This window comes from Citrus clementina, unplaced genomic scaffold (assembly GCF_000493195.1).
Source record: "Citrus clementina cultivar Clemenules unplaced genomic scaffold, Citrus_clementina_v1.0 scaffold_5, whole genome shotgun sequence".
Taxonomy (NCBI): Eukaryota; Viridiplantae; Streptophyta; class Magnoliopsida; order Sapindales; family Rutaceae; genus Citrus; species Citrus x clementina.
Genome location: NW_006262201.1, coordinates 35670768 through 35698703, shown reverse-complemented (window position 1 = coordinate 35698703; position 27936 = coordinate 35670768). Strand labels below are relative to the sequence as shown.

The window sequence follows — 27936 nt, the reverse complement described above, 5'->3', positions numbered from 1 at the left end:
GGTCTTTCACTCTAATTATAGAAAAGGAAGATGCAAAAAGGTTACAAAAATACCATCCCGAATCATCAAGTTATGTCTTTTTACCTCTAGCATCTGAAAAATCACATTCCCTCTCTCCAGCTGCATTGTTTTTATCAAACCACTTCCCCCCAAAAAGAAAGATTCATCAAATTTCTCCATTAATATTTGTTGTATGGGCTTTATACCTGTTAGCTGTTAATTTTTACACCAACAATTAGTAGGCTGACCTATATTATTAATATGGAGTGTCTTTTAATTTTGATCCATCAAATGTAATAAAAAGTCCATAAAAATATTTTATGGCAATTTAAAAAGGAAATGACCATGGATATTTCCCAATTAATCACCCAGAAAAGAAAATATAGATGTATGCTAAATTGTGTTGTACCACAATGAGCGAGAGGAATGTGGGAATCATAAAAGTCAATAATGTAAATGTTTAATTAATTCTTTGACAATTAATGTCCTTAAAAAAAATCCATTGACCACACAACCTTTATTACACCGGACACTTCAAAGTTAGATAAGGCAATGTGCAATCCTGCAATAATCAAACAGAGTAGCGAAATTCATACCTAACTTAAGAAGATATGCCCTTCCGTTTAACTACCACAACTAGACATTGTGCATGGTTGGCACAATAATTGTTTATGCTTCCCAAGAACATCCTCTTGACATACAATGAATTTTGTAACACTTCGAACATTGAAGAGTATTCTTAGACAACACCAAAAAATAAAAATAAGTAAGTCATATGCTCTACCCCCAAAAAGCCTTACACAACTCTCCACAATAAAAATGTTTGATTGGACAGATATATCTAGGGATGGCAAACAGCGGGCCTGGGCCGGGTTTTTTCAAGCCCATGTCCAGGCCCTCTGTCAGCTAAGGGTATGGACTTGGGCCGGGCCGGGCATTTATTCCATGCAAATCATTTATTGAATACTAATCAGCATTTCTAACAATCCTAAATGGAAGAGTAACAGAAACATCCCACTAATTGAGTGGCAACACACTTTCCTTCTAACATGGGAATGAGTTCAAGTGCCCCCATTAGATTATTAGTGGGGGGAGATTATTGTCCAAATATTTGGTAGCAAACATGCCCATTCTGGAGACAAATATTCAAGCTACACCATAACAGAGTTAATATAGGCAAATCTTGGCAAATTACTGATCAAGCAATATATGAAATATGACTTGCAATTCTATGACTAGAAGATGGCCACCAGTTCTGTAAGGATAGTAACTAATACTAGTTACTTTATAACCACAATGGAAGACTAAAATTATGAATATAAAGTAAAAAAAATTTTAAAAAGTTTATTTTAAAAGATTTAATACCTTTTAATATGGCCAAAAGTATGAGAGCCCATCACAAGCAAATCAGCATGCAACTTCTCAACTAGTTCACAGACTTTTTCCATTGCATCCCCAATGACCACCTTTGATTTAACATTTACCTAAAACAACATTTGCACTTTTTTTATTAAAAAATAAAATAAACAAAAAGACACGTCATCTCTATGACAAGGTTTTTGTAAATATTGTTTAATACTTGGACCTAATACCCATTCACAAATATAGCGGTTTAGCACAAATTTAATCCTCGCCCATTGGCCATTCAAATTTTAGCAGACCAGTGTTAAAAGATAAATGATCATTACTAAGGCAACATTTTGTTTTACTTTTTATTATTGAACCATTTTGCCCTTTCCATTAAGATATTTGTTGCTATTCAGTTGGTATTGCTTCCTTATACAGCACTTCTTGGTAAAGAATTAAACTTAAATGTATAACTGAAATACTCAAGACAAGCCAATCAATTGTTTTCTATTACTTTTTTTTTTTCATTTTGAAATCAAAGAATAAATTAAGTCTAAATTACTTACCAAAGAGAAAGATACTAATTGTTCTTTTCTTTCAAGCATCCAAATTCCATCCACTCAAATTCCTTCAAGAAAATAATTATTAAGAAAGAAATATGAAGTTACTGCGCTTTTATGGCTGCAGTAAAGGCAGGAACTTCCACATGACCTAAAACTTCAAAATTTTGAAATAAATCAGCAAATACGCTAATTGAGTCATCTGGTTTTTTCAACTAAATTCATATTAGCTTAGGGAAGTGGACTTAACTGGGCCCACTGGAAGGGATGGTCCCTGGATTAAGGCCAGCGGCGATGGTAGGTGGAGGTTGAACTTGGAGGACGATGAAGGAATCGGGAGGCTTAGTGGAACCAGGAGCAGGGGATCGGAGCTTGAGGTTATTGATCTCCAATCTCAAGGCATCCATGCTCTCCTCGCTGCCATCAACGGCCACGATCACGCATCCTAAGTCACTAGACATGATTATTATTTGGGGTTTGACTCAACTGATGATGGATGCTCGAGAGATACAGATGTTGATGTCACTCTTAGTCGTTGTATTACTATTACGTGCAACTGTGCAATTCTGTTATCGAATGTGACGGCTCTTCAGGCACGCCAATGGGCGAACTAGTTCATTTATGTTTGCGAGTTATTTTTCATGGCTACAAAACGAGCTATCTCTAATTGATGTTGGACCATATCTATTCAGCTCCCATTCATTAAAATCACAAATGATGAATATGAAACTCTATTGTACATTTGTACAATATTGTGGGGAACTTATTACATGCAATAATTAAACAACAAAGATTCAGTTGCCAATCTTTTGGCACGTGCAGAATTATGGATATGGATACTAGAGAGCTAAGACTTTTTTTGTAATAAAATTAATTTGTCGAATCAAATAATTATCACACTTGCACACCTAAAACTAAATTCAACAAGAACATCAACCCATAACAATTGTGACGTGGTGGTTTTAAATAGAATTGATAAAACTTGATATGACTTTATTACTCGACATGAATACGAATAAATAGGTACGAGTAGTCAAATTTGACACAATTATTTAATGGGTTAAATCTTGAGTCAAGTTCTTGACCCATTTACTCAATTAATGACACGATTATATTTTTTTTATTCTAAATCAATTTGTATGTTCTTGTCGTTAAAACTTAAATATTGGGCATAATAATCTCTTTCTCTTTTTCTTTTTTTTTTGAAAGGATGAATATATACACGGTGTTTCATTTATAAAATTCTATATAAATTCATAAGTTCAATAGTATAAATGTGTAAAATATTGATAGACCTGTATTATATATAAATAAATTTTGTTAAATATATAAATATAAACTGGGTTATTAGATAAATTCATTTATTTTTTTATTAAATTATGATCATAATATTTTGATGCGATTATTAACTAGATGTTATTTGAATCCGCCTAAATTTGTGACTATGCAAATACGATTCGGTAACCATTTAACTAAGCTTTAGTTCCAACTCCCAACTAGTATACTTCGTTAAAAGAAGGCATAAATTTTGTGGCTGGCATAATACCCAATTGAAGGTTATCGAGTCAACATTAGTCATCCATGTGTCACCTTTCGCTTTCATACAAATTAATTTCTACTCCGCCTCACACAAGTTAGAAAATTGATACGTCGTGTGTTAGACTTTATTTAGAAATAATGCACTGGTCATTGACCCACAGAGTCGCCGCCCGCTAAATTTCTAATTTCTTGATTTCTTCTGTGCATTCTTGGACCCAGTCCACGCATCAAACAAATTTGTAATCACCGACTAAAGCCCAACCCAATATCTTAATTGGCGATAATAACAGTTTAATAATCATCTTTAAAAAAAAAAAATTACATGGTTATCGCATTAATTGGCTATCAATCTAAGCAACTAAATTCAAAGGCTACTCATTATCAAAATGCTAAAATTATATCATAGTCTCTTCCACCAATCAAATGCCTTGTAAAGGCGATTACTTGTTCGATGGTTAATTCTACCTGCTGAGTGCAGAAGTATCCAACATGAAAGCCAAACCATTTTTAGAAAATGGTGAGTGAGCCATCATCATCAAGCCTGCTCCCCCCACCGAATCAAGTAATCACAAACAAATCTCCACCGTCCAATTCCACTCCTCCTCCCCATGTACCCATCACATGCTCCAACAGGCAACAATCCAATCCAGTCCCTTTCACAAAGAAAATCAAACACCGGTGAATAAAATAATATATAACACTAACTATTTTAACTATTACCGCCAATAAATTAATTTAATAAATAGCTGAACCGGGAAGTTTCATTTCGAACCGGTGGGCCCAAACGGTCCGAATATTTGATGAGCAAAGAATTCACGTTTCTCAATGCCTGAAAACAAAATTCTTTTCCGTCGACCATCAAATTTCCTTTTTTATATTTTTCTCTTTTTAAACGTACGAAAATTAAATAAAAATATTCCGTGTCGAGTTATAATTAATTTAAAATCCTATTTAACCGAATCAATTTATTTTTCCGCGTCTTCTCTTTCATTTCTGGTCTAAAAATACTAGCCCTAAATTCTCGATCTGATCACAAAATTTTCATTGTTGAAAAATCGTCGAGTTCACTCAGTCACAGACTGATAAACTCACTTTCCCTTTCTAGAAACCACAAGCAATTCTGACATTTTTATTTAACCGTTGATTTAAAAAAGTTGTCATCGCAACAAATCATCGGAGCGCGCCGATCATCGGCTATCAATCGGTGCATGCAGAAGCCGTGACAACAAGCAGTCAATCTATGTGTATGTGTAGTGGAGGGATTAGGTGTGAATGTGATGATTTCGCTGGTTTTGCGGTATTAGGTAACGGGATAATAAATGCATGTGACTGGGGATCTAGGGTTTTCTATTCTGGTCCTTGTTGTTAGTTTCGTTTTTCCGGCGATCGCTCTGATTATCCGCCGAAAATGGAGGCGGGCTGTTGCCAGAAAGGAGGAGATCAAGAGGCTGTTGATCTTGGCCTCCGAGGAGGCTGCTAGGGCCGAGTTCGAGGCCTCTTACGGATACAGCACCACCGTTTATGTCCCGCAGCATCCTCAGTGCGCCGTTTGTTTCTCTCCAACCACCACTCGGTGTGCCCGGTGCAAGGCCGTTCGTTACTGGTACGTTAACTATGAATAAAATTGATTATTTTGTGTTAGTTTGTGAACTTAAGATTTCATTAATGTGGAAAAAAAAAAAAAGGGCAAATTTGTTTTAACAGTGCTTGGCATGAATCTGATTCTTTACTTCGACCTTTTGGCACTTGTTCTGTGCTATAGATGCAAACTGAAAGAAAAAGGAAAATGAAACAATGTATAAAGTAGGAAGTGGTGATGAGTACCTAATTTAAAAATTTGAACGATAGACCAAAGGCAGAGGAATAATTGCATTCTATGAATGCTATAAAATGGTAATGCTGATTTTTAGATGAAAATTCCCCTATAAACCACCCTATTGTATGTGGAATTAAGCTTTGTTTTCTTATATGAATTTTTATGTCAAGCTTCTTTTGTTTAGTAGGAAGATCTAGCTTGTTATCTAGAACAGTATCTGTTAGATGTATGTATCATTTGCAGGTAATCATGTTTCATGTGTTGTCAATTGCTAATTTGGGTTGACTGGATAAAGTTACTTGTTTTTTCTTTCTTACCCACAAAAAAGGATTAGTTATGAGTCCACATTGTAATCTTATGTAATAGTTGTTAAATTCTTTCATGTTTAGGGATGTTCCTATTAATAAAAGACTTGATCAGTACTACTATATGTTGATATATCCATTTGTCGACACAGAAAATGTCTGAGTATTTGGTTTGCTTGTTATTCTTTGGTTATATGTGCTTTACATGAATGATAGTTGAGATGTTTCATATAAATGACACTCTGATTCTTCGTGTTATAGTTCTGGGAAGTGTCAAATTGTGCATTGGAGACAAGGCCACAAAGACGAATGTCAACCTCCTAGCATTTCTCATGAGATTAATGATGTTGGCAATTTTACAAGTCAGAAGGCAGCTGAGCCAGACCAATCTGAAGCGTATGGCGATAGATTTAAGTTTGAAAGCAAACTACCTGCAAAACCAATTCAAATGTCATCTGAGGAATCTGAATCGTCTGATAGAAGTAGCTCTAGTGAAGTTCCACAAAGGAAGGATGATGAGGTAGAAGTTGAGTTTCATGCAGATGGGGAAGGAGCAAGTTGTACTTATGAATCTTCTGATGCATCATTTTCTGGATTCTCTGCTTCTCATACAAGTAGTGAGTCATCTGATGATGTTTCTGTCTGTGAGAGCATTATTTCAAATGAGTCTGAGAAATTGGATGGGCCTTTATCTGCTGATATTACACTTGACATGCTTGATAATGCTTTGAATGTTAAAAAACTGGAGGAGAGGAAGCCGTTATCCCCAAAATTTGCTAAGTTGGTCGATTCTGTAGACAATTTTACCAAATTAAATAGATTCTGTGAGACTAAACCTGGTTGTAGTGGGGATCTTCAGTGCACACCAGCTAATTCTTTGGGTTTGGGAGCTAGTCACATGAATGTAAATGCTGAACGTTCTACTGTTTCTTCTAGTTTTTGGGGAAGAACACTTGAGCCGAAAATGGATAGTTGCAGTGATGCTGCTCTGCCTGATTCCAATGGAGCTAGTAAGAGCAAGTTATCTGATTCTAGATCTTCCTTACTATCTTCAATTAATGAGTCCCCTTCACCTTCTTTGCCTGAAAAAAGTCCTAAGGCGAATGTTTTTTCACCCAAAATTGTTCATCCAGCCGTGCTGGGGAACACTAGGGATACTGAAGGAGTAGTTTTAATGGAAAATACTAACATGGATGCTCCAGAGGTGAAGAATTCCTCATCCTTGAACTGCAAATCATCCAGTCATGCAGTAAATGGCACTAAAAGTGGTTCACACATGGTTAAGTCTGGAGAAGTTAAATCATCAGTATCTTTGTCATCTTACGGTCCTCCACTTTCTTGTGTTGGAAGAGATTCGGTTTGTTCCAATGGCTTGAATATTAGTGGTGGGACATCCTTGAGGTTTGAAAAGTCAAATATTGTGACTAATGACATTGGTAGTTCATCAAATTTTGTTGGAATGCCTTCAGTTCCAAGTGTGAGATCTGAAAGATTTGATAATGTTCAGAGAAGTTCATCTATGTCTGCTCAGATTGAGAATAGCCCATCCAATGTTGGGAATGGTTTGAAAACATCTTTGTGGAAAGCAGTTGACCAGTTTAGAGGATCTAAATCTTCAAAGCAATGTCTGTCAGTTGGGTGTGAGACCGCTGGAAGATATAGTGACAAGGTTTTGACTGGATCCTATCTTTTCATCTTGTGGCTGAAAACATTTTATCCTCTGTCGCATGAATGTATATTGAATTTTTCCTGCTGTGTTTATGTTTTGCAGGGGCTCTTCTCGTACGAATTGTTTGTCAAGTTATATAACTGGAATAAGGTAGAACTGCAACCATGCGGTCTCATAAATTGTGGAAACAGGTGATGTGAAATGTTCTTTCCTGTAGATAATTTATTAAACTAATGGATGCATGATATTTTCTATTTGTTTATTTTGCTCTTCTTTTCATGTAAAGTAGTGTGAAGTATATCTGCAGTCTCAGTTTGGTGACTAATTAAATAGTTTATTGGTGTCTTCTATCTCACCACAGATAGTAAGTATCTTTGCCGTCAATTAACAAACTTTTGGGAATTTGGTGACACCTCACCTTTCCTAGTCTCAAGGTGATCATGCATCATTTCTATTTCCCCAAAATCTCACCGTACTGATAGCTACTTTCCATTTTTCACCTTTTACTGATTCATTATCAATGCATCAAATTTTGATCAACCTACACTCACACCCAAGTACTTTTTTTTTTCTTTATTATTTAAATTTTTGAGGATGCGCAGTCCAATTTGGAGATTTTATGTCTCAGGCACCAGTCTTAAGGGCTGCAGAGCTACTAAACAAATATTTAATTTGTGTACCCTGTAGAAATTTCCCGCCACTTATGTTAACACAATGTTTATATCTTTTCTGCAGCTGCTATGCCAATGTTGTGCTCCAGTGCTTGGCATTTACTCCTCCTCTGACTGCTTACTTTCTTCAGGGACTCCATTCCAAAGAATGTATGTTAAGATCACTATCCCTATCACATACTTTTGACTTGTATCATTTTGGTAAATAGTATTTGTGGAAACTTTAATGTAATATAAATTTTCTTCAAAATTATTTTCTATAACAGGTGCAAAGAAAGACTGGTGTTTCACCTGTGAGTTAGAAAATCTAATTTTGAGGGCAAAAGACGGAAAATCCCCTTTGTCTCCCATTGGGATACTATCACGGCTACAAAGTATAGGAAGTCAACTTGGTAATGGGAGAGAAGAAGACGCACATGAATTTCTAAGGTGAGCTGTGTTTTCAATTATGGAGCATATTACTGAATTTAGATAATTTCTATGTTCTTATCATTTTATCTTTCTATGAAAGGAATGTTAATGAAATGATTTGACAGGTATGCTATTGATACAATGCAATCTGTCTGCATTAAGGAAGCTGGGGTGAATGCTTCTGGCCCATTAGAAGATGAAACAACTCTTATAGGCCTTACATTTGGAGGTTACCTTCGATCAAAGGTAATACCATGGAAACAAATTTTGTCCAAAATTTTAACAGCCGTGCAAGTTTTTGTTCCTTGTCCCGATTTCAAGTTGTAATATCTTGTTGCCACTTCTATGAATTCCATAGTGTACAATAAAAGAGGCATGTACCTTCTTATTGTTATTTTGCAGATAAAATGCACAAAATGCCATGGCAAATCTGAACGGCAGGAAAGGATGATGGATCTTACTGTTGAGATAGAAGGGGATATAGGAAACCTAGAAGAGGCTCTTCGACGCTATACAGGAACCGAGATCCTGGATGGAGAAAATAAGTACAAATGTGACAGGTTAGTCTGGTTACTCATGTTTGGGAAGTTCTTGTGAGAGCAACATTTGGTTTTTTCATCAATATTCAGGATATAATATGCACTTACTATTGGAGCAGACTATTGTACGAAGTTACTCTCAGAGTTTGTGCTTTTTTAACTTAAGGATATTGTTGGCTTGGAGTTCACTGATTAAGCATTTTTAGCTTGTGCCATAAAGAATCTTCCATACAAAGATCTACAATTTGGTCAGACTTTAAACACATTGCCTAGAAGAAATAGTGAATTTGAATCTTTTCTTCGACTATGAATATTATTGGATTTTTTTCTAATCTTATAATAACCTACACCAGCAGAAAGTTCAGTTCCGACTCTGCTGATTAAATTTGGCTATTGAGATGTTTGATGAGGCCTCCCTTCGTCAAACAAACTGTTATGCTAGTAAAAGCCTAGTAAGTTATCTTGCTCTGTCGTGGCCTGTGAGTGCTAGATCTGGCGAAGTTACTCTCAGAGTTTGTGCTTTAAAAAGTTCAATTTCATATGAAACTGCTGCAAATGATGGTTTGAAAATGATTGTCATCTCTGGAAAGAGATTCTTAGATTTACTAGCTGTATATTGGTTAAGATTGAATATCGTTGTTGTTGTCATATGCTTCATCTAGGGCTAGGAATAGGATATAATGTTCTTATATACATTTGGAGCCTATTGAAAATAAGTAATTCTGCCCTGTGAAGAAGTGAAATTTCTGAGAATTGTTGACTTCAAGTTTGGTTTAAAGCACTTACCCAGATCCCAGAGTTTCCTTTTTCTCTTGGGGTTTTGATGTTAGTGGAAAACATCTACTTTATGGTTTTCAAAGGTTGCTGGCTATCTTTTTCTTAGCTTTTAAATAAGTGATTCTTGCACTAAATTCTCTATTTTATTTGGAATTTGAAGACAACTAACTTACCTTTTTATCATTATCTTGAATCAGATGCAAATCTTATGAGAAGGCCAAGAAGAAACTGACAATAGTTGAGGCTCCAAATATCCTTACAATTGCATTAAAGCGATTTCAGGTTTTTTCCCCCCTCCCTATTTCTTTTTGAATCAAGCGTGATATTTTACAGTGTGCTATTTACCGATTCTCATTATCTTTTTCTTCATCTTACATGATGTTGCAGTCGGGTAAATTTGGAAAGCTCAATAAATCCATTCAGTTCCCAGAAATATTGGACTTGGCTCCATATATGAGTGGGACGAGTGATAAGTTGCCTATATACAGGCTTTATGGAGTTGTGGTCCACTTGGATATCATGAATGCTGCATTTTCTGGTCATTATGTTTGCTACATAAAAAGTACCCAAAACAAGTGGTTCAAGGTTGACGACAGCACGGTACGTCAGCTATTTCCTTAATCTTATTCTGTGTGCTAGCTTCTCTTGTGCTGGTGCATGTCATTTCCCAACTTTTTTCGCTTTCATTTTTATTGACTCTGGGTTCAGCTAAGTAGCATTACCAAATTATTGTAACTCCGGAACCATATTGTTCTTCACATGCCTCTCTTTCCTCCTACTTTGAAGTGCTTTGTAGGCTTCTAACTATTATATTTTTGTCTTGATTGGATAGGTAACAGCTGTGGAACGGGAAAGGGTATTAACAGAAGGGGCATACATGCTCCTTTATGCAAGGTGACAGATCTTGCAAATTGTTCTCTGGATAAAGATTATAAGATTTCAATAATCTAGTGGTCATGTATGTGACTAGTTATTTGTCTTCCAGGTGCTCACCCAGGGCCCCTAGATTGATAAGGAACAGCATAATATCTCATGATGGTAGAAACAAAATTCTTCCTTCGTGGGTCACCGGGAAGAGTACTATGTCGAGGTTAAGATCACCTTCCTTGCAATCAAATGTTGATCAGTGTCACCCTGGCTCTAATCCTCCCGATGGTTCAGCGAGCATTGAAACATTTTATTCAAGATTCCACCGACTGCAAAGGATTTTAGAAGAGGACTCATCAAGTGACTGCTCTTCTCTGATTAGCAGCAACTCTGATGATGGCTCCTGCAGTACTGAGAGCACTCGAGACTCTTCCAGTGCTGATGACACTTCTGATTTCATATTTGGTGGTGATCCAGGTTGTGGTTGGAACAGCCACTGGAGAACTTATTCTGATTCGGACACACCGTCGCCTTCCTCTTCCTCTATGTTGTACTCAAGGCATTCTTCCCTTGCCAACTCAGTCCCTTGTGTTTCTAGTTGTCCAGAAACAAGTAGAATCCAAGTTGGTAATGCACAACCAAGTATGGAGTGCGATGGCCTTAGGGAAAGGATATCTAGTAGGAGTAACAACAGGCTTGCAAATTTGGAAGGTACAGGAAGTGAACCTTTTTTGTATTCCGACACGAGTAAACAATGTAGAAAGTCAACTAGTAGTGGTAGCGGTTGTAGAGAGACTGACTCAGAGAGATTAGGAAGGGTTAGCCCTTTTAATGATGTAAAATCTAGTGTAGTATTTAGAAAACCAACTAAGGTAAGTACAGATTAAACAAAGTTTTATTTAAGGAGGACTAGAACAGGTTAAGAGAGGGAGAGTAAATGAAGAATATGAGAGAGGCAGTAGTAGTATCTAATGTACTCTTGTAGCTAGCCGGGAAGATTCAGCTATTGCCATTTTGTCTCATGTCTTTCCCTTCAAGAAGAAATGGTCGTATGTTGAACATTTGCATAGAGTGTACAGCGGAAAGGGAGCTCCCATGAAATGAGACCCTTAGGGGATGTAAATTTAATCGACTCTTTGTTTCATATTACAATGGAATAAATACAATAATTAATTTCCGTAACTCTTTATTTTCTTGAACTCTTATGGTATCATGTGTTGAATTATTAAGAAACGGATCGCAGCGTGGAGAAGGCCAAGCCCAAATAGGAGAAAAGTTTGTGTGGGTCAGCTGAGGTGGAGTCCAGTTTCAGTCAATCGATGAGGTCTAGCAAATGACAAGAGTAGATGAGTATCCCAGAACATTAAAGTAGATGATCCCACCACTAGATTTTGACCAAAATTTAAAAAAAAAAAAAATTGAAAAAAAAAAGTCATACCAAACTAAAAAGAAAAAAAAAAAGTGATACTAAATTACATAAAATGTAAATTACACGCTTTGTAAAATAGGGCGCCGGAGGGCCGGCCTGCCTCTAGGTACTTGATTTTAAAGTAGTGTATAGCATACATATAGGACCCACTTATTCTATCATTTTGACTGACCCTGATTGGGCCAGCCCATACAAGTATTTTTCGTCAAAGAGATGCACGTTCGGTATTGAACAGCGCATGACAGAAGGACCTGCAAGTGCGGGGAGAGAGCGGACTAATGAATCCAACCACAAGTAGTGCCCACCAAATCAAACATCTTAATGGGTGTAAGTCATACATGATAACCCATGATGGATACGTGTACAATACATTCAGTGTACATGACACGACAAACATCCCATACTCTCCACCTTCTGTTGCCCTTTTTTTATTTTTTTTTTTTAATTTTATTTTTAATGGTCTACAACTACTTATGGATATGATCCTTGTGGATTAGGAGTAAGAGCATTTGGTTTGTATTGACTTTGTAATTTGCATTTGCATTCGGCCTGGCCCCTTAAATTGACAATTGAACGAAAATTACACATGGAACCGTAAACGTGTACAATCAGTTCGTCATTTGACGAGAAATTAGTGAGTAGGTGGAAGCAGATCATCTGCATGTGGATCCCCGGCAATTTAATTGTTTGGATTTGGACATTAATTTTGCCGACTTGACACGCACATTAATTTCAAAGTCCAGTAAATAGCGTGCAATGCATGTCTCGTAATTAATTAGTTTTGTGTGCGCTTTTGTTTATGTCAAAATATCTTTCTGTTTCTTTAAATGTACCAATCATGTCTACCGTCAATATAATTAATTTCTCCCTTTGTATATAACATATTGTCTAGGAGAACAAAATTCATTCGTGTCACCGTCTCGATCATTCTTGAATTTTTTTTTTTTTTTTTTGAAAAGATGTCGACTCTTAAACAAAAAAAAAAATGATAGGGATCGTGCCGGTGATTGCGACGTATGTAATAGCAGCAGGCATTCTTGGACTCCTCTTGGGTTGCGGCATTGCCCTCGGTTCATCCATCATTCTGCTTCTCGTCACATTCTTCTGGCTCAAGAAGAAAGACTCAAGGGCAGATGCCGAATCACCCGCATAGCTCCTCGTTTTAATTAGCTTACACTATAATGTTAAATGTTAATGAATAATTGGAAAGATCTTTCTTTTTATTATTATTATTTTAACCTTTGTAGTTTGATTTAATGTTCAATTTGGAAACAATTTCTATCTCTTTTAGTAAAAAAATTCAGCAAATGACTTTCCCTTGAATGATTATTGATTTAATTTCATAGTCTGGAGTAGGAGTGTTCGCGGATCGAATTTTACAGATTGGACATCAATCCATATCTTATCTATGATTTTACAGATTATAATTTTCAATCCAATTTAATTCACGGATTGTCGAATTCAATCCAAATCTAATCTATATGTCTGCGGATTAAAAATGTTTAATTATGTTTATTCTACGAACTAATTCAATAAAAAATCTTAAATAAAAATAATTTTATTACCAATCAAATTCAAATTGAATAAAATTTAAATAAATTAAGTGTTTATATAAAGATAGAATAATACATTCAAAATCTCAAAATATAACACAGTGAAAAGAAAAAATCTAATTTGTTTAAATCAATACATAAAAATTAACGAAAATTAATTGTTTAGAAATCTATATTTATTTATTTAAAATTCAATTATTTAATCATGTTTATTATATATTATTATCGGATAAGATATGTATAGTGTTAATGTAACTACATTTTAACTTATTTATTTATTAGTAAATAGTAACGCCACATTTACAAATTTTATTTTTTAATTAAATAAATACATTTTTTTTGCGGATTTATAAAAGTAAATACATATTCAATTCACCGATTGTGTATTTTTTAAATTTGAATCCAATCTAATCCACCAATCCATAGATCGAATTTTTGCGGATTAGACAAATTGAGCGGATCGGATTAGATTCCGAACACACAGAATTTCAGAAAACTCAACTCAAAAGAAAAATTAGTAATGGAGTTAATGCATACATATTGACGATACATGTTAAGCAATTTGAAATTAATTTACTCTTGTATTTAATTCATGCCGAAGATTACATGAACATACTAAGAACTAAATTTAGTAGTCCACGATCATTTTCTTTATAAGTAAGGTTAACCGCAAAGTGCATTAAAAATTTAAATAATTTTAGCTCGTGGTGTATTACTGAATGGTCTCATTGAGATAGCTCACGCACTCTCTTTAAAAAAAAAGTCTTAACCAAATTGAACGCACACCGCAGCCATTCGTTATTGCTTTAACCATTTTAGCTCCCCATTGCCTTTTGTTTTACTTTTCTGTTTTTTCTCCCCCAAAAAAAAAAAAAAAATTAATAAGGTCTTTTACGGTAAAAAAATTTATTACAAAAATATGAAAATGTTGTTTTTACTTTGGACAGGACTATTTGCAATTTTGCTCATAAATTACACTTTAAACAACTTTTCTCTATATACCCATTTTATAAATTTAAGAAATTAATTCTTTTTGCTTACCTTTCAAATGCCAAATAAATCTTCACAATAACCCTTAGCATGAAGCATCTTTATTAACGCTAATACACCATACAGCCATATAAATTATTTGCCACATATACTCAAAGCTAATTCTTTTTTAAGTTTCGTTACTCCTATTTACTTTTTATTAGAATATTAAAAAAGCTATATAATCTGGGTACCTTTATTTTGTTGTTTATTTTGTTTTTGACTGAAGCCGCTGGGTTTTTTTTATTAGGGATGGTAGTCAATAGTCATAGTCAAAATAACAATCAGTGGCACAAAGGATTAATTTTGTAACCCAAAATATTTATTTGCTTTTCCAAAAGTATTTGTTAAAACTCAAATTCTTTTTGCTTTCTATTAAATTTGAGATGTTCGAGAGAAAAGTTCCGATTAGAGTTCAAGAAAATCGTAGTTTGAATAGGTCCGTATGCCTCCTAGATATAGATAGAGTGTGATGATGCTATATTCACTGATCATCCTAAGTTATACTTAAATTTAAAACATGTGCATTTTTGTAATAATTTTTTTTTCAATTAAAACATGATTTTGCATAATATTCCGAGACTGCCAACTATCTTTAATTACTTTCTTTTCAAATAATAATAATAATAATAATAATAATAATAATAATAATATAGCAGGCATGTCTCATAATTAATTAGTTTTGTGATCGCTGTGTATTTATTTCATACCTGAATCTTTTCTTTTAAATGTATCAATCATGGTCACTAAGTATATGAGACATGCAATGAAAGCTATAAATTAACCTTTGTGGTCAAAGAGTCATTCTCCAGCAGCATCTTCCATAGAAGAACAAAATTTGTAGCACAATCTCATTCTTGAATGTTAAGATGGCGACTCAAAAACAAAAAATAATGGTATGGGTTGCGGTGGCAGGGATGTGTATAACAGGAATTGGTATTATTGGTGTCGCCTTGTACCTGTTTCTGCTGTACAAATCCAGAAATGCGCGGCTTATTTTAAGTGCCATGACCCTAACTGCTTTGGTCGTTCTCGCTCTACTCATCTGCCTTATTAATCCAATCAAGAAGAAGAAGAACAGCGAAGACGATAACGAAATTGCACCAAACGCAGATTCTTTAATGGAGAATTGAATTTGAAGATCCGTGATCATTTTATTTTCTTTACAAGCAAGTTCGCAAAGTACAAACGATATGTAGTGAGTGGTAATGAGATTATTGGATGGTCGTAAATAATAAAATAGTCCACTTTCTCATACTAGTCCATCCAAATTGGACACACACAGAGAGCAGCCGCATCTGCAGCTCACCGTTGCCTTTTTTTTTAGCCCTTTCTTTCCAATATTCAGTTAAAAGGAGATGGACTAAATAAACAACGCAGGCGGAGAATAATTGAATTGAATTGAATTGAATTGAATGCATGCGAGATGTTTGTCAAAGAAAAGAAAGAAAGAGAGGAAGTAAACATGAATACACGGTCGTGTAGTTGGCATTTGGTAATGGCATAAAGAGCGAGGGGAGCATTAATTGCAAAAGTAAGTCCGTGAGAAAGGAGTCCCCACCCACGCCCATAATTACATCTCTCTTTCTCTCTGAAATGAAACTTTTTAAGTTAAAAGTACACAGACAGCATATCTCAATTTTCCAGGGGATAACATGGGACCCCCCTTGGCTTTCAAGTTGCTCGCTTTGGGACATGGGTTCCCAATTCACACGATTTTGCTTTCAAATCAAAAGCCAAAACAATATCTCATATATGTTTAATTCTGTTCTTTTAAATAAAAAAGTACAGTGAGGTTATTTATGTCACCCACTCTCAAATTCGTCGTTCGATCTCGGCTCGGGCATTATATATGGTCTGTCGTCACAAGGACGGACGGTCTTTCATGAGGTTGGAATGAATTATAAATGTATTGTGTACATTTTTGTGAACATCTCTTTAGATGAAAACATGCATGCATACATCAAGAATCTTGCTCTGAGTAAAATTTATATTTTAGTAAAATCTATTTTTTAACTCTCATCGAAATACTAATCAATTATGACATAAAAATTGATAGCAGATATTTTAAAATTGCAACAATCAAGTACTACTAAGGGTCAGTTTGGGAATGCTGTATCTTTTAAAATAATTACCGTTAGTTATGTTGTATAAATAATTAACTGTGAAGAGAATCGGTTAACTATTTGTTAAATTTTATTTTCAAAAGTACTGTGAGTTTTAAAAGTAGTTACGAATAGTTGATAAATTTTACTATTAAATTATTGAGAGAAAATAAATGATTAAAACATACATAATGTAGGATAAAATTTATTTATACATATAAAAACATGTACATATTACATTTTTAACTATGTATTTAATAACTTTTACTAAAAATAAAAATTTATAATATAATGATTTTTTTTTATTTTAAAACAACTGATAATTAAATTTATGATATGGTGAAACAAATTTAATAACAATTCGACCAACAAATTGATATTAATAAATTTATATTGATGAATTATAATAAAAATTTATTAAAATATTAATTTTATTTCCAATTTGAATAAGAATAATTTTAGGTTTAAGTAATAATTTTTAAGAGTATTTGTAAAATTATATTGAAGGAAAAAAATAATTCTCAAAATTAGAATTTAAAAACTATTCGTTCCCTATTTTTCAAAATAAGTGGTTGGAGAGATTGATTTTGGCAAAGTTGATTTTGATTTACGGGTCATAAATAACAACAATAAATAGTCGAAGATTGGATGAACTTGGACACATTAATTTAGCTTCCTTTTTCATATTGAGGCAATCGTTAATCTAGCTTTAGGGTAGACAAGTTGCCAAATTTGTCAAAGAGTCATGGTGATGGTGATGGTGATCGCCATACACACGCTTTAATTGGTGTGGCTTTTTCCTAGAAACAAGTAAAATCCATATATTTATTGAACTTGAGCCAGAATAAAAAAGGAAAGAGTCCGGCCGACACGCAAGAATCCCTTGTGTTGAGGAGATGTCCAAGAAAGCAGCTCCAGCTGCAAGACAATATGGTGCGTGTCTATCTTCAAATCTCATCTCTCTTCAATCTTTATCACCATATCAATTCTTTTCAACTCGCCCAGCCCATAATTAAAATAAGCACAATTAATATGGACATTCCGTGAAGTCAATGCATGGTGGCTTGGCTTGGCGTTCCATCTGGCATTCTGTTCGTTGCGGATCTTTCCAATCACCCAGTTTTCAAGCTTTGCATATTTGTGTTATGATTAAGCCACGCCTAGTGGCACCACCGTACAAATTTGAATGGACTAATTCAACTAATTATTTTAAGCTAAAAGAATACAAGTGTCAACTGGGATAAAAAAATTTTTTTGTCAAGAATTAAAAAATGTGGACCCAAGACGCATCCATTTTGTCTGAACCAAACATAAAATTGATTCCAATCTCACAAAATAACCCAGACCCTGACCCTGATTTTTATTAGGAAACGGATATTCAATAATCATTGATGCAATGCATATTTCTCGATTTTGTCTTTGAGAGGCCGCAACTTTTTCGTTTCAGATGAAAAATCTCAGTCCTGCTCCAAAATTGATTAATTTTAGTCATTCTTTAAGCAAGCAAAGTGAAAGAAATAGTCATAAGATTTGACTCGTGCTTCCTATTTGGGAGGCTAATCAGCAATACTTCTCGGTTTGAATATATATATATATAGTGAGTTTCTTATTACAGATCTAATAAAAATTTAAAATACAAAAAATATACATTTCAAAAATTTACATGACAAAATACATTATATTGGAATCTTTTTTTTTAAAAAAACACTTATCTCTCACTTTAATATTCCTAATTCAAATGTACACACAAAAGTTTTCTTTTAATTACGACATCTTCATTTTAATAAAATGCAAGGCAAATTAATATATAATTCTCGCACTTTATTCAGTGTATAAATTATAATCATAAATTTAAAGAATTTTACCCTTTAAAAGTGGATGCTAAAGGTTAGAAGGACCTTTTTTTGGTTTTTTCATGTTTTTATAGAAAAGCCCAAACAATTTTTAAATTTTCTTTTTTTGGCCCCCAACCCTGGGGACAAAAAACACCCCCCCCCCCCCCCCCCCTCTCCCCCCAAAAAAAAATTATGCTTAATAGTTATCTAATTCCATCCTTACTAATATGAATGAGAACTTCAAACCTCAAAATAAGAGATTTTAACATAACGTTATATTTTCTCATACTATATATATATATATATATAAGAAAAGTTTTTCATTTATTTGATATAAATCATGTACTCAAGATATCAAAGATTAAAATAAAGTGTTACACAATCTAACTATATCACATGTCCAAATTATTGGTTGTCTTATCGGCTCAATTATTTTTGTTAGTCTTGTATTGCATGCATTATATATAGGCATATTAAATATTACATACATTTCTTTTCAATACAATTTGGAGTAGTGCCTTTAAAAGCATCAATAATTTTAATGAAAAGGCACCAATGATTGTGCGCAAAATGCACAAGTGTTTATATATTTATACCCTTGATGGAGATGAAGAATTATAATAAAAATTATCCAAGCCAATGTGTTTGTCGTGGTAACGGAATAAACCGCCTTTATAAGGCATATTTTGATTGCCTTATGTAAGCATGTTCCAGTTGTCTTTTCATTGAATTGCATCCTCTTATATTTATTTGTTAGGTACAAAAAATTTTTCATTTATCTATATATATATAGTAATATACGCCATTAAAGTACGTAGCAGCTTCATTATCAATTAATCGAATATTTGTACACTATATATTTGTTATTTTTAACCTTTAAAAAACATTTTTATTCTCCATCCATAGATAGCAAGCAGTCAAGTGATCATACTATTGGAAATGCATAAATTGACACTGATAGCTTTAGACAATTGAAGCCAAGGGTAAAATTGCATCAAATATTTTAAAATCACAAGTAACTTGGTTCCTAAAGAAAGTGTGCTTTTTTTTTTTTTTTTTTTTTCTCTTGTTAATTTTTGGCCAAAGGCCCTAAAGCAAAGTTGAAATTGCTTTGGTAGCTCAACTGTTACACAGTAGTAGAAAACGGATCCCAAGTATATGATAGATGATAGCAGCAGCCACACATGCATGCGTGCACATGATGAGCTTACTGTTTGTTGTTTGTCTGTAATTAATACAATTAAATCCAAATTTAATTAATAGGCAAATCTTGGTTCGCTAATCTCCACCGATGGACCGCATAAACGCCGACGCCGACACCGACAGAATGGGAACTGAAGTCAACTGCTGACGGCAAAAGGTAGTATCATCAGATTTCTAAGCATGCATGTTTTTTTTTATTATGCAAAAGACAGACCAAGAAGTATAATCAGATCGCGGCGGTGCCCAAGGAACTAAAGAAAGATCGTGTGCTGTGTAACAATCATTAAACCCAGTGAACGACAAAGCTTGAAGCTGTAGAATTGCTGATCAATTGATTCATTTATAACATATTCGTGAAGAAGTGCAATGCGCATCAATGACATTTAAATGTGCGAAATCAAGGCAATGAATGGTCAAATAAAATGGCCGTCACGACTTCTAATTACTCTTATATATTTTTTGAAAAAGTTATTCAAAATACTCCTTTCGTTATTTTGGTAATTATCAGACGAATTTTTTTTTTTTCAGAGTAAAATAATATTTATATTTATATAAAATTCGAACAAAATGTTACAAACAATAAAGATCAACTAGGTATTTGATTCAAATTAAAATAACGGAGCATTTACCCTTATTTGTAAACATTCGTGTTAACTTTTGGTTTACTAACCAAAAGGGAAGAAAGTAGCAGAGCTAAAAATCAATGTTATGAAAAAGATTGTTCAATTGATGAAGAGCATCCGTTATCAGTGCCATCATCAATAATTGACAATGGCAGATGGGTAAGAGCTATCTCGACCAACCAATTTGGACTTTTTTGCAACCTAATTAACCATTCACGATGTGAGCAGAGAATTGAAGAAAAATGAGTTGCATATGCATGCATGTAACCTATGAATGTGATATTGGGGGTTTCTATATGTTGTTTAAAAGAGAAAGACACTAGCTATGGACATAAGGTTCCTTTGGCAATTAGTTACTTTTTGTCACAAATAGCTCAAATACATTTGTTGGACCTCAAATAGCTAGTGATGATCAGAAGAAGTAAAAGACCTGATTGGGGAAACAATTATGTAGCCACATATTGAGTTGTTTCTTAGAATAAAGATTTAATCATTAACCAAACCAATAGAGCTCCATTTCGCAACAGAAGTTAGACATATAGTTTATTTCCCATAGATCGAAATTTCCAAGACCTATTTAACACTAGTTATCGAATTAATAACTTTTTGTTCGAGAAAAAAATTATTTCGTGTTTGTAAAATATGAAAATATTATAGGAACTCATACATACAAATCTTCAAGTCATATAAGATTTCTAGATTTATGAGACTTAATTTGGTATTATGTTGTGGTAAAATAGAAGTTCTAATTGATAAGAGTAATATAGATTTTCACCAAACAACTACAAGGTAAAATCGCCTTAACTTTTACATAGTTGGAAGTATCTTGCAAACACTTTACTGATGTCCTCTTTAATACCTATCAAATGAACCCTAGGTTACTAACTAAAGAAGGAATGCCCCTTGTACCTATCAACTTGATAACTGAACTAGTTGTTAAAAAACGGTACATATTACTTAATTATGTACTATTCTATGCATATAAACTGGAATTAACATTAATGATGCAATCATATATGAGTATAAAGGAGAAGTGCTAAAATTTGAGAGATTTATGAGAAATATGAGTTAAGAATCCTCTTATGATCCTGCATCATCCTAACATTCTTGATGATTCTTTGACATGTGTGATTTTTATCCATGCTTGACAATCAATTGTTACTTCTTTATTGTAGATATATATATATAATCAAAAGTAGCATTTATGTACAAAGTGTATGGTTGCTAAATCTTAAGAAACCCCTAAATACACGTGATATCAATGCATGTTCAAGAGTATGCATGGTTGTGTAAATCAAATATCTTTACATGTAAATTCTGAAAATAAGAAATCGTTATTATAAGTGAACTAATAATATCAAATTTGGATTGGAATGGAGCAGGAAAGAGAAGAACAAGTTGATGATGGGCAATTGTGCAACTGGCGGGCGGTCACTGCTGGCACACGGACGTTACAGAGAGATTACCCTGGTGGACCCAGAAATGACAGAATGGGAGTCGATGAATTATCATCAAATCAGATTTTTCATTAAAGTCTCTCGGTGCCCATTCTAACTCGGGTAAAAAAATTCACATCCGGCATATATTACTGCTATTTAGTGTCTTCAATTAGCTTGTTAATAATACGGTGAGAAACAGCTTAAGATTCAAAGTGAAATATAGAAAAAAAAAAAAAAGAAAAAAAAATGCTCGCATCGCAGCAGAATGGATGGGTGGATAGATATATTAGATATATATATTGATAAAAATCCTATCTGTCTTTGCTTTTCATAAATCTTTCCGTTTTTCTAATTTCAATTTGCCCATCAAACGAAACAAAGATGGGACATAAGAAAGAAACGCAGATGGGACAGAAGAAAGAGACAAACCAAAGTACAAAACACGTATTTTGGATTCAGATCGAAAGAGAGATATGGTTGTCTTTCTTTTGAATGGATGTCTCAGACGCAGCTTTGAAGAAGCTGTTGGTCATTGTTAATTGAATCAAGCAAATCAAACCACACCACTCTCTCTCTCTCTCTCTCTCTCTCGCTGCATCTATATCTTTCTTTCTCTGGCAAGCATAACCCTAAGCCACGTTCTTTGACTGCCATACGCTTTATTATCGGATTCAAGTAGGTGCTGCTGCTGCTGTTGCTTGCTGTTATGCCAGACAAGAAAAAAAAAAGGAAGGAAAAAAAGAGGAAAAGGAAAAGATCGTTCATCATCAACTGGAATCTGCAGCGGCATTATCTCTTCAGCCAGTGGCGCAGTAGCTGCACTCTTCTGCGCCTGCAGATCATGCAGATTCCACAGACACGACATACGTCTCTTCCTTTTCAAACTTCAAAGCTAATTAAACAACCAAACACTAATTCAAAAAAAAAAAAGAAAAAAACCCAAACGAACCAACAGTTAAAAAACACTTTATTTATCTATCTATCCTAATCCCAGCCCAGCCCATGTCATTACCCTTTATTGTATTAACTTAACGTGTAACAACAGCAACAATATCATCATCAACTGTTAATAATTTGCTTCACAGAACTAAACAGCAGCAGCAGCAGCAGCAAGGACCCAAGGGAGGGTAAGAAAGAAAGAAATAAACAAAATTTTGATTGAGACGCATGAGTCACACACTTACACTACCAGTACACCATCAAACGGAATTCAAAGATAATAATAATAATAAAAAAAGTATTGCGCTTCTTTCTCTCCTTTCATTGCTTAATTTCCAAGTGAAACTGAAATCCTCCGCTATTAGGCCAGCAGCTACTAGCTTTGCACTAATCTAAAACATTAATTAATTAACATTACATAATTAACATTAACATGTCCCAAACTTTCAAAATTTAACAAGCGATGTAAAATGATGTAATCTCAATCATTCGCGCTCTAGTTGACAGTGTAAAGAAAAAAAAGGAAGGGAAAAAAAAAAAAGGAAATTAAAACACTAACCAATAAACAAAAAACAAATTAACGACCGCTGAGTAATCATATCATCAATCAATAAGGCGGTGGTGGTGGTCTTGCAGTCGGAGCCCATATCACATCACTACCACCGGCTCCAGGAGGCAAATGGCAACTATACATGGACATCCCACATGAATCTCCTCCTGCCACGTGTCCACTCTCTGTTCCACCTCCACCTCCTCCTCCGCCACTAGATCCCACAGGCGACTGCCCTTCACCGCCAGCTGAAACTGAAGTCCTTTGCTGCTCGTCCTGCACCGGCAGCCGGTGATAAGACGGGTTGTTAAATGTAGCGGCCACCACGAACACCGTCCCAACAGCCAGCAGCGGTCCCACCACGGATCCACCCACGATCTGCCCCTGCGGCCCAGCCAGAGATATCGCGAATATGTTGGGCAAGGGCGGATACGCTGCGTTTTGGGGCAAGAACGTCGCGGAGATCGAGAGAATGTCGAACCTCCCGTGGAACGTGATGGTGGACCCAGGAGTCGCGGAGGGCTGACGGAGGGTAACGTTAGCGACGGTGCCCGACCCGGTGAGCACGCAGATACCGATGTTCTTGCGCCTGCAGAAGTTGGAGATGGTCTCCACGACGTCGTTTCCGCCGGGGACTTCGAGAATGTAAGGGCTCATGCCGGGTTCTGGCTCGCGGGTGATATAAACAGGAGGCTTGGGCTTGTTCTTGGAGCCAGGGGGTCTGCCCCTAGGGCGGCGGACGACTTCGATAGTAGCACCATCCCCTCCGGTGGTGGTGGGTTCCTGAAGCTGTTGTTGTTGTTGTTGTTGTTGTCTTGATTTAGCGGCGGCGGCGGCGGGGTTGGTGGTTGGAGGAGTGGTAACAGGGGAGTTGTGGCTGTTGGTGTCTTCCTCGGAGGCCTGAGAGTCACGTGAGAGCTGGAAGTGATGAGAGAAAGGATGGTGTTGTTGCTGCTGGTGGTGATGAAGTTTCGAGAACATGGTTTGAGAGTTTGCGTTTTTGGGTTCTACTACATAATCACTTTTCATGCTCTTTATTTTTTTGGGTTTTATTTTCTTTTAAATTATAACCCTCTTTTTTTTTGGGGGGGAGGGGTTTTGGGGGTTTAATATTTTTAATGGGGTTTGATGTATACGTATGAATGATTGGTTGGGTGATCTGGGGTTTTGGCTGTAGGTGTAAATGATTAATAAAAAAAAAAAAAAAAGAGAAGAGAAAGAACAAGAGGAGAGAAGTTGACACAGTTATGGAGAAGAAAGAAAGAAGCGGCTAAGCTAGCAAGCAAGAAGATAGATGTTGGCTATTTAGATTTGTTTTATAATAAATGAAAGAAGAGAGAGAGAGAGAGAGAGAGAGAGAGAGAGAGAGAGAGAGAGAGAGAGAGGGTGGGTGAGCTTGGAAACCAAGTTACAAAAAGACTAGTGGCGCCGCTGGTTGGGGGCTAAATAGTAATACGTAGGGCCCATTCCATGGAGAGAGAGAAAGAAAGCGAAGAGCTAAAAGGGGCAAAAATGTCAAAGAGATTCGGCTTTCGTTAGCTCAACTTAACATTGCACCGCCTTAACTTTTTTTCTTTCAGCTTTCCTTTTCGTCAAGTTTGAAGAGAGTGAGAGACAAATAGGAAAAGTCATTTGGGTCCTTCCCAATCCGACCGAAGCGGATTGATTTGATTGTGACAATTTTGATGTTTCTTTCTTTTTCGGTAATGGGGGATGTCCCTTTTTTTTTTCTTTTTTTTTTAATTATTTCAACCATACATATATAAACGCACACAAAAATAATAATTTTTTTAATAAAAATATTCTTATTTTGATAAATGACAATATTATAAATAAACAAAAATATATTTTTTAATGGGGGGCTACAGTTTTATCGGCTGATGCAACTGTAGTACCGTATCACAATTGCATCAGAGGTTGGATCCACTTAAATAAATAGGGTCCATTTAAATAAGTAAGAATTCAACGATTGAGTGCAACTGTGGCACGGTGGCACCGCAGTTTTATCTTTTTTAATGTATTAAAATTTAAAATTTTTATATTTTAATATGCATGATAAGACTATAAATATGTATATATTTATATATGAATTTAAATACATGTATTAAAATATATTTTAAATATTTGTTGAGACATAATTCAAAATTTATAATTATAATTATTTTAAGAAGTATTTAATTTACATAGAAGAAATTACTCTTCACGAAAACTTAAACTCGCACCAGCAATTTTTTTTTTTAATTTAATAACTAATAACATTATTCTTCTCCACATTTCTAGCTCAATCTATGAATATAATAATATATTCTCTTTATCTTTGTCTTTGTTTCAATCATATTCACATTAACGTGGGTTCCGCATTTTTCATCATCTATTTTAGTCATTATCTGAGTGATGGGAGCAATATTGGCTTAGGGCTGGTTTTCGGGCAGTTCAGTTTCTCCAATCTGCATTAAATTCTAAACCTCAGCTCACTAACTTTGACTTGAGGTTTATTTATTATTTTTCATTTTTGTTTTGAATCAGATGAAGCCCTCTCTCTGCAAACTTCCTTCGGTTGATCAAGGGTGACTTTTCCCACTCTTTTTTAAAGCATTTTCAGCCTCCATTTCAAAGGTGACCCATTTTCAAGCATGATAATCATTTTGCTTAGGAATCACATTTGGATTTTGGTTAATCTAAAAGACAAAGAGGAGAAAGACTAGTGCTACTTTTCTGTTTTAACCTATTTTTTTAACCATTTTTTCTCCCCCCCCCCCCCCTCCAAAAGAAAAAACTATTTTTTTAACCAAAGAAAATGTGCAAAAGTAAATATCAAAGTGGACCCTCTGGCATATGATAAAAATAAACTAGCACCCTTTTATTTCACTAACAAGGATTTTTCTTTTTTAAACGCCTAACAAGTAGGATCAGTTATATATATATATATATATATATTCCATTTAAATTCTTATTTTATCTACTTCGAGTCAATATATTTAAACTCGTGACAAAAGTTTTATAACTAAGAAAATCATATATTTAGAGCTCTCCGTATTCAATTTTCCAAGAGACGTCAGATTACAGAAAAGTAAGCGAAACAGCAACCGCACCTAGAAGAAATTGGGATAAAAGGAACATTTATAGATATTTCGAGCATGCTGTCAACTAAAAAGAAATTTCAATTCAAAGTCGTAGGGCGAAAACCGTGTTCGAAAATGGCGAGTTTTCTCGTTTAGGGAACATTCATTCATTGATGTAATCAAATTTTTATCTTCAAATGACTGATGATGGGCATCCAGGAACAAGTAGGAAGACTGAAAGCCCTAGAACTTCTAGAAAATATTCCCCCATCTCAATTCTCAAACAAATGCATAGTTGCAAATAATTTTTTTATGTATTTAAAACGAAAAGAAATAGAAAATTTGTACGTATTTTCAAGAGATGAACACATTTATAGTATAATAATAATAATAATAATAATTTTCTCTCCGTAATTTGTACGTATTTTCAAGAGATTTAGGTATTTCGATCCTAGATAAAAGTACAATAAGTGAAAAAATAAAAATCACGTCACGTATTTCCTTCTCTTATCTAATATTCACTGTCGTAGTAATTCGTCAATTTCAAAATTAATGTATTTTTTTTCCAAAATTCCATTAGATATGGGCATCAGCAGTATCACTTCACTGGTGTTTTCGGTGCCTGAAACGGTGCTTTCAGCGCACTCATCACAAGCTCGCTCACATACAAACACATGCAGGAGAACGTAATTGATTGGATTCAAAGACAAGAATTGACTTAAAAGGTGGAAGCTGATAGCACAAGGATCCTAACGTAACACGAAATTTTAGTAGCCTTTACGAAATCATGCTTGTTGGGACGGCGGGCTCAATTTGCTGCTCTTTATAATATAAAAATTTGGCTGAAGCATTTTTAATGGGTGGACTGAATGCATAGAATAGTTCCACATTAATTTATTAGCTTAACTTAGACACCGATACCGATACCGATACCGTAATTTCCATTGAAACAAAGATTCGTGCCATTTAGTTTGCAGTAAATGCCAATGCTTGAATGGCAAGTACAGAATATTAGTGACTGGGCATGGATTCCAATTTCGAAAGCATAAATTTCAATTTTTTGGTACCCAATTGGACACCAACTTCGACACGTGCAACAAAAGCCGAAAGTGAGATCGTGTTATGTCAAAATAGGAGAAGAAGTAGGTGGAAGAAACCAAAGCTTTTTTCTGAGAGTGTTGGTCGTTAAGTCAAAGTTGAAACTTAAACCAGACGATTTCAACTTTTGTTATCTTGGGAAAATGGCAACCAACGTTACAGAACCTGTATGAAGAGAAGAAGCCACAATCTTACTTGGATCGCCTATTAGTCCGGTGGTAAATCACCTTCCTGCCCACGTACAAAAATGACTCGAATCCCCCGTGCGTTACGACAATTATTCGGAAGCAAGACTTCTAGTTGCACTTGATCCAATTACTGAGCTATCTACTCACGTGATTGATTGCAAATTCAAAAAGTTCTTTAATCTTTATAAAATGTCACTGAATCCTCAAGTAATTTGTTTCTCCTTTTCTTTATAAAAGGGAAGGGTGGTGTCGCATTAATGGTGAACAGAAGGATACTCCCAAAATCACTTTGGCTAAAAACAAACAAAAGAACTGCTACAAGATGCCTAGATCGGTAGGGCTAGAGATGCGTTTCCTTCTAAATATAGCCGAGTTTTATAGG

General features: G+C 34.9%; 2 protein-coding genes and 1 long non-coding RNA gene across 3 annotated transcripts; 1 reads left to right on the top strand and 2 right to left on the bottom strand.

Annotated features, from left to right (window-relative positions):
* LOC18040464 lies at window positions 1–2580 on the bottom strand. Its single transcript, XR_002905531.1, has 3 exons — window positions 1914–2580; window positions 1366–1484; window positions 1–213 (listed from the first exon to the last, which is right to left on the bottom strand). It is a non-coding gene; the product is annotated as an uncharacterized LOC18040464 (long non-coding RNA).
* A 1805-nt stretch (window positions 2581–4385) lies between these two features.
* Window positions 4386–11676, top strand: LOC18040463 (ubiquitin carboxyl-terminal hydrolase 16). The gene is made up of 11 exons (XM_006433780.2): window positions 4386–5049; window positions 5829–7236; window positions 7339–7427; window positions 7972–8057; window positions 8174–8336; window positions 8444–8564; window positions 8721–8878; window positions 9832–9916; window positions 10022–10234; window positions 10467–10528; window positions 10620–11676. The coding sequence occupies exons 1-11, from the start codon at window positions 4766–4768 to the stop codon at window positions 11386–11388; spliced, it is 3438 nt and encodes a 1145-aa protein (XP_006433843.1). The 5' UTR covers window positions 4386–4765; the 3' UTR covers window positions 11389–11676.
* An 11264-nt stretch (window positions 11677–22940) lies between these two features.
* LOC18040462 (AT-hook motif nuclear-localized protein 17) lies at window positions 22941–24560 on the bottom strand. Its single transcript, XM_006433779.2, has one exon. The coding sequence runs from the start codon at window positions 24233–24235 to the stop codon at window positions 23264–23266; it is 972 nt and encodes a 323-aa protein (XP_006433842.1). The 5' UTR covers window positions 24236–24560; the 3' UTR covers window positions 22941–23263.
* Between the last annotated feature and the right edge of the window lie 3376 nt (window positions 24561–27936).